The 7,501-nt window shown below is 34.6% G+C and overlaps 1 protein-coding gene across 1 annotated transcript; it reads right to left on the reverse strand.

Annotated features, from left to right (window-relative positions):
* Positions 1 to 2,496: 2,496 nt before the first annotated feature.
* Positions 2,497 to 7,271, reverse strand: LOC140961889 (chaperonin CPN60-2, mitochondrial-like). The gene is made up of 18 exons (XM_073420656.1): positions 7,056 to 7,271; positions 6,926 to 6,950; positions 6,691 to 6,822; positions 5,919 to 6,078; positions 5,615 to 5,790; positions 5,280 to 5,375; positions 5,032 to 5,136; positions 4,841 to 4,927; positions 4,675 to 4,764; positions 4,485 to 4,565; positions 4,329 to 4,397; positions 4,151 to 4,228; positions 3,775 to 3,870; positions 3,573 to 3,672; positions 3,389 to 3,492; positions 3,131 to 3,236; positions 2,980 to 3,058; positions 2,497 to 2,825 (listed from the first exon to the last, which is right to left on the reverse strand). Exons 1-18 carry the CDS (start codon positions 7,091 to 7,093, stop codon positions 2,711 to 2,713), a joined length of 1,737 nt encoding a protein of 578 aa, XP_073276757.1. The 5' UTR covers positions 7,094 to 7,271; the 3' UTR covers positions 2,497 to 2,710.
* Between the last annotated feature and the right edge of the window lie 230 nt (positions 7,272 to 7,501).

The raw sequence follows: 7,501 nt of genomic DNA on the forward strand, positions 1-7,501 counted from the left end.
GAAGTCAATGACAATCAGTTAATTGAAATAGTGCGGAAATAAACTGAATAACAGATTGAATAATTAAAGAATGAAAGACACAAGGATTTGTGGATGTTCAGAGACTTCAAATACTCCTACGTCACCACTTCTATCTCAAGGATAGGATATTTGCTAAAAGACTTTGATTGATTACATCAACTGTAATAACCCACTTCAATTTGGACTTAACACTGCCAAACTGAAACTCTTAATATCTATACAATATTATCAGTACGCAACTGATGTGTTTTTCTAAGAACAACTGATCTAAAATAGATCGAATGTAATAACAATGATTGTGTTAGTGTTCAAAGTATAGCCTTAATGCTATGAATAAATCTGATAAGTGTGATCTCTTTGTAACTGAGAATAGTTTGAAATCTTTTTATCAAGAATGAATGTACACGCAAAAGTCTTTTTCTCAGCTAATCTTCTCGACTATTTATAGGCTTTGCTTCCCAAGGGTAATATTGAATGCGTTCAAATAATTATATCTGTTGATTTGTCCTCAATAGACACGTCATCATTCTTCTGACAATCGTACACTGTGGCATTATGATATGCGGCGTTCCCACTATAAGTTGCAGTGTGCTCTTGTACAAATTATCGCTTGATAGATACGTTTCTTAACTGATGACGTGTCAAGATGATTTATCAGTTGACTTTCATAGCCGATTGATTAACTGACTGTGTAACTGATAGTTCAGTTTGCTACGCAGCTTTTCGATGACCTGACTGTGTAACTGATCAGTCTTAACTGATCGTCCAGTTTACTACACAGTTTCAGTTAGCTTTTTATCAGTTCAGTTGCCTTCGATTTTTAGCGCATTAATAATCAGTTCGGGCAACTTCAGTTACGTTGCGTTCAGTTGAATCCATCTGTTTGGGAAATCTTTAACCACTTAATTTTTCAAACTCCGAAATTCTGATTCCAACAATTGTAGTTAACAGATCGATATAGACATACAAAATTTCAGGATCAGTTCTTCAAAGAACTGATTCATATTTGAAAAAGAGTTTAATAAGGCCTAAGTGTTTATTCAACCCGCATTCTAAATACATTACACATATTAACCGATCCTAGTATGCTTTCCACTTAGTTTTGTCATCACAAAAATGGAAACTTGTTAAAGACAAAATTTTACTGAAGTTTTGGTGATAACAAATTGATCTGATAATGGTATTAAACCGATCCGATTGTGAGTATTGAATTGATGAACACAAAACTACGGAACCGATCTAATAAAGGAAGCAAATCGGATAAGCAATTACATCAAAGTTTATTGAATCAGTTTGGACTTATGAGCATTAAAAACAGATCGGTCTCGATCCGATTTTCTATATAATCTAAAGATCAATCTAACTATGCACTAGATGATCTAACTGAACATTCTCCATATTACAACCAGTGATTTCAGATTTAACATGGAAGGAACGTCTCATTTTGTCTGCGATAGAATTATAGAATCGTTGGCTAGATTAACTAGCTAGTTTCGGAGGTAATTAAATGACATTAATTGTTTGAGTACTATTTTTGGAAAATGACGAGGACATTTGACTCTCTTTACAGATTTGTCTTCTATTCAATACAATCGTGAGTACCGTTCAAATTTATTAACATTGGAATCTTCATCCATAAATAGAAGAATGCATCATAGCTTCTACAAGTGAATCTTCGAAATCAAGAAGCCTTCTCAGAAAGTCCACCAACATTTTTTAAAGAGCTATCAGACTAAGCTGACCTACACACACTATATTCTTGTTAGATTGATTAAGGATCCATTTATGCACTTGTTTCATTATCACTTATTTTTTATGTACTCAAGTGAATTGTATAGTGAGAAGTTTGTAAATGTCATAAACTTATTTATGAATAGACTGAAGTTGTTTTATAATTGTTAGGAGTTTCAGCTCAAGAGAATTGTTGAACCGAGCTCAACTGAATTTGTACAAAGATTATATCAATAAAATCTTTTAGTAAAATTTTTCTGAAAACATAATAAAAAAATACAACTTTTCAAACACACCGTTGATATCTTTTACTTTCTATCATCTATTAGTTTGATTTAAATATTGTGTATTTCAATTCTTAACTTGTATAGACAATTTCGCACTTTTAAACTATTTTAGTTGCTCAAAGCACATAAACTGATCAAAATTAACTTAAACTCCTAACACTGCTTGAATTGCAAAATCGTTTAAAATGATTATTTATTTTCTCGAAACACATTTAGATCCTAACAATTTTTTTTTATTCTTACACAGTAAAAATTTACATTTTAAGAACTTTTTGCTTAAAAAGTAAAGAAAAATAGTAAAAATATGGCAAAAAATGCAGTTTCTAAACAAAAACCTAATACATCTTTTAGTCAAATTTAGAATTATTTATTTATATTCGGTTTTATTTTGGTTTGAAATAAATACTTGAATCGATTGAGTTTTACAAAACTAAAAACCACCCAAACTAAAGATTAGTGAAAGAACAAAACCTCCAATTTCCCAATGGTAACTTTGTAACAATTAGTCTCTAATCACTCACTCCTACGTGATCAAGATTTTATTGTTTTCACTTCTCCATAGATAACAGAAACATGGATTTAGATCCTGCATCTAAACTCAACAAAACGACTAAAGACCCCACTCGTCGACTATTTGTTTCAAAACAGAGCATAATATATCAGATAGTCTCTTAGTAATCCATGCCACCCATTCCACCCATGCCGCCACCCATTGCCGGTGATGGCTTCTCCTCAGTAGGTTGTTCAACGATGATCGATTCTGTGGTGGTCATTAAAGAAGAGACGCTGCAGGAAATCGAACCACTTAGCTTATCATTAGACTTGTTCTACAACACACAGTGAGAAAGGAACACCCAATACGTTGGTTATCGTTTGATCATGTGGTATTAATGTTGGAACTATAACCAATGCACTGGGGTATGATCAAGTCTCAGCTTACCTAGCAGCATCAACAAGAGCTGTTCTGATAACTTTTAACGGATCAATTACTCCGGCCTTAACCATGTCAACGTATTCACCTGTTTGAACAAAAAATATTTGCATGATTACAAATTCTCTCCGACACAATAAACACAAAAGCCTGAGCACACCTTTAGCTGCATCGTATCCAAGATCAGGATTATCCTGTTCCAATAGTTTACCAACGACGACAGCACCTTCTACTCCGGCATTTTTGGCAATAATATGTACTGGCATCTACAAAAAGGTGAAAAAATGTAAATAAATGCTGTATGTTAATATCCCATGTGGCTAAAACAATTAGCTCGCTAAGGGACGTTGAATTCTCATGATTCAAAATCCTTAATTTGACAAACACAGATTATATATAGATAGAGAGTTTGAATGACCTTCAGTGCATTCTGAATAATTTGAACACCAATCTTCTGATCAAAGTTTGCAGTTGACAACTTATCCAATTCCTTCGATGCATAAAGTAGAGCAACCCCACCACCTGTACAATTTTTTAACGCCTTCAGCAGTGAATTCTCAATAGACTTTCTTGCCAGACAACAGATGGAAATTGGAACATACCAGGCACAATTCCTTCTTCCACAGCTGCCTTCGTGGCATTTAGAGCGTCTGTCACCCTATCTTTTTTCTCACTAACCTCTGCTTCACTGGCTCCTCCGATCTGTGAGGCAAAACCATTTACAAAAAATCAACTGGAACACGTCCATCACTGATAATTAATCTAAACCTAGATGCTTGAACATCTAGGAGAAGGATGACTGACCTTAAGAACAGCTACACCACCAGAGAGTTTTGCTAGCCTCTCTTGCAATTTCTCCTTGTCATAGTCAGAGGTACTCAATTCAATTGCAGACCTAATCTGCCAGTATAAGCAGGTCATGTCAGAAAATCGAGTAAACAAGTACATGTCCCAGGTTCAAACATCAGAGTGAGTCTATGCCTTTGTTCAACTAGAACAGTATTTTTTTAATATTTCCACCAATATCAAGCATAAATCCTTATATTTACGTTTTAATCTAGCATTTTATCCCAGATTCGAATTAGCCAGCACATTGACTCTAGTTAAATCTCACATGTACTAACAATTAAGGAAGCATTCCACAAAAAGTTTAAAACTAGTGCAACAAAGCAAAAAGAACCTGCTCAGATCTTTCTTCTATGAATTTCTTTTCACCAGCCCCATCAAGTATAACGGTGTCATCCTTGGATATAGAAACCTAAAAGAAGAACTGTAAGCTAAATCCATGCAATTTATAAGTGATAACAAAAATAAGTTACAAGAAAACATCTAGGAGAGAATCTACAACTGGCTTGTACCTTTTTACATGAGCCCAGCATATCAAAATTCACTTCATCGAGGTACAATCCCAGTTCTTCAGTTAATACCTACAAAAGACAGCTCCAAATTCAAACACATTGCCATGTAATATACTATACTTCCTGGAAGTAACAATGACACAACAAAACATTTACCTGGCCTCCCGTTAAAACAGCAAGATCTTGCAAACCAGATTTCCTGTTCTCCCCAAAACCAGGAGCTTTAATAGCACATACCTGTAACATTAATTTTTAAAATGATGAGGCAAACCACAACAAAAGCAATATGATTGTCATTGTCCTGAAGATCAAAATACTTCAAAATTAAAAAATATAGCAAACACACCTTGAGTCCTGCACGAATCTTGTTCAATATAAGAGTTGCAAGTGCCTCACTTTCCACATCTTCAGCAACTATCAGTAGTGGCCTTTGCTTCTGCACAAATGCGAAATATAATTGGAATGAAGAGATAATATGGCCTTAAGCTGATTATAAGAATCAAAGGATTAACCTTTAAAGCCAGCTCTAGAACTTTCACAATCCCATTTAAACTTGATATTTTCTTCTCGTGAATAAGAATGAGGGCATCATCCATTTCCTATCAGTGATTAAAGATATTGTGAATGATAACCGAATCTATAAAGTGAACGATTACAAATATTATTCCAGTCCATATTGGCTGCTCACAACTAGTACACTTACACATTTCTGGTTCTTCTGATTTGTAATGAAATATGGAGAAATATAACCTCTATCCAACTTCATTCCTTCCACAACTTCCAATTCATTGAACAATGTCTTTCCATCCTACAGAAAATAACTAGATTAAGAAGATATTAAAGAAATGAAGTTCGAAAAAATCAAATCCAACAACAATGTGCTAAAAAACAACATATCCAAACAATTTACTGGAACCACCAACACTCATATATGCAAGGATAGTGTCTCACTTGTATTGTAATGACACCTTCTTTACCAACTTTTTCCATAGCTTTTGCAATCAGTTCACCTATTTCTCTTTCTCCATTAGCAGAGATTGTCCCAACCTAAGAAAGTAATATTGCAACTGATTAATTGAAAAGAAAATAACTATTTCATCGAGCACCATATGACGATCACTAAAGATAGATAAAATTCCACTTATTCTTTCGATCTATTACCTTTTGTAGCCACCTACTTTAGATTAAAACATTAGCTTTGAATTTTTAAGCTCATGATGGCAACAACCAATACAGATTTTAGGCATCCTACACTAGTTCAACAAAGAAAGAGAGCAAGGAAAAACCTGAGCAATCTCCTCCGATGTGCTTATCATTCTCGCCCTGCTTTTCAAGTTTGTGACCACAGCATCAACTGCCATGGAAATTCCGCGCCTTAGATCCATGGCATTCATACCCGCTGCTACTGATTTGCACCCTTCGGCAAATATTGCACGGGTGAGAACAGTAGCACAAGTAGTCCCTAAAATTTCAAAATAAACATATTATTAATATGAATAAACAATCTTCATGACTCGCACACTTATCTACATATGTGTCTATAGATTCAGCAAATCTATTATCAAAATGCTTCACTGATTTACAACATACCATCTCCAGCCACTTCATTTGTAGCATTTGCAACCTGTTTTACAAGGCTTGCCCCAATATTCTTAACTTTGTCCTTAAATTCAATGCTCTTCGCAACTGTCACACCATCCTTAGTCACTTTGGGGGCACCCCAACTTTGTTCAATCACCACATTACGCCCCTACAATAATAAAACAATAACATCAATCAGCCACCAAATTAGAAGATTCCAGCACCAAAACTTCATCTGGAAGAAAACTCTGAAAATATGGTGAAGACAAAATACAAAACATCAATATAAACTTACAAAAACTATACCATAAAAAACTGCGCTAAACAACGCAGCAAATATGAAAGAACACAGTCAAGAATGTAACACATTCTAACACCCACTAAATAACAACTCTAGGAGGCTGTTTCTGTCCATAATCTTAATCAAACTATGCACTCAAGTTACAGATTAACCATAACAAGATATAGCAAAATTAACTGCATTTCTCGCTAGCAACAAGAACAGATAACTAGAACTATTTCAAGCATTTCCATAAATTTCATAGAAGGGCAACATTTTAGAAATCTAATGTACATTTTGGTCACTTTTCTCCCATCATACCACTTAAACACAAAAACAAATTCAACAGATCAACAAGTCAAAACCATCATATTCTTCTCTTCTTCCACCTCTATCATTTCCTTCAAAGTGCTTATAATAAGTAATGCGAGACAACTGCAAACAGAGCCTATTTCTACTAATAAAAATTAATCATTGAAAAAAGCAGAAGCATTAGAATACCTTCGGTCCCATCGTGACTTGAACTGCATCGGCGAGATCTTCTACACCTTTAAGCATAAGAGATCTCGCGTCCACTCCAAATCTAATGTCTTTTGCGGCATAGTTTCTGATCCAACCAACTCTGTCTCCAAACTACAGAAATAAAACCCACGAGAACAATGATCAATAATGGTAAACCAGAAGCATTTCAACTCCAAATCAATAAAATAAACAAGTCTTTTGGTCGATAAAAAACCTGCTGCCTGCTGCTTCTTGCAACCCTAAACAATACACAATAATGAGCGCCTCTGATAAAACAAAAACTCAAAGAAATTCACAACAAAATGTTGAAGTCTGAAGATTCTAACTGATGGGTTCGTGAATACCTGGCATTGGATGCTAGATTTGCTGCGAAACGATACATGTTTCAGTCTTGGGCAAGAAATTGGAAGACTGAAAGAGGAATTAACTAAAATCTGTTATGTGGGGCTAATATTTTACAGAGAAAATCCAACAAAAGCTTTGTTCGATATCCTTTTTTCTTGAGGCTTTACAAGTCTGCGCTGAGGAGAAGGGTCTAGAAGAAAAGGGATTTAGGGTTTTGGCTCTTAAGGAGGGGTTTATGGTCAAACATGAAGGGTAAATTGGTAGTATCATCATGATTGAAGGGTAAGCTTGTAATACCACTTTTTCAAGGTTATTTTGGAATTGAGGACAAAAATTAGGGCAGCAAAAGTTAATTTCGAACCCGTTACATTTTTTGTAATCACTGTGGTGTGTATTTAATTTAGAATTTTTATCATTTTATTGACTTTTTAAAAAATAGATTTTT

The sequence above is a fragment of the Primulina huaijiensis genome, chromosome 16, assembly GCF_012295235.1.
Source record: "Primulina huaijiensis isolate GDHJ02 chromosome 16, ASM1229523v2, whole genome shotgun sequence".
NCBI classification, from domain to species: domain Eukaryota; kingdom Viridiplantae; phylum Streptophyta; class Magnoliopsida; order Lamiales; family Gesneriaceae; genus Primulina; species Primulina huaijiensis.

Bases quoted from the DNA above. Each gene is read 5' to 3' on its own strand.
- LOC140961889 (XM_073420656.1), bottom strand. From the start codon at position 7,093: ATGTATCGTTTCGCAGCAAATCTAGCATCCAATGCCAG. The intron at 5,376-5,614 runs GTTTTTCCTTGC...TTACTTTCTTAG, and splicing joins CATCGGAGGAGATTGCTCAG to GTTGGGACAATCTCTGCTAA. The intron at 5,137-5,279 runs GTGAGACACTAT...TATTTTCTGTAG, and splicing joins AAGGTGTCATTACAATACAA to GATGGAAAGACATTGTTCAA.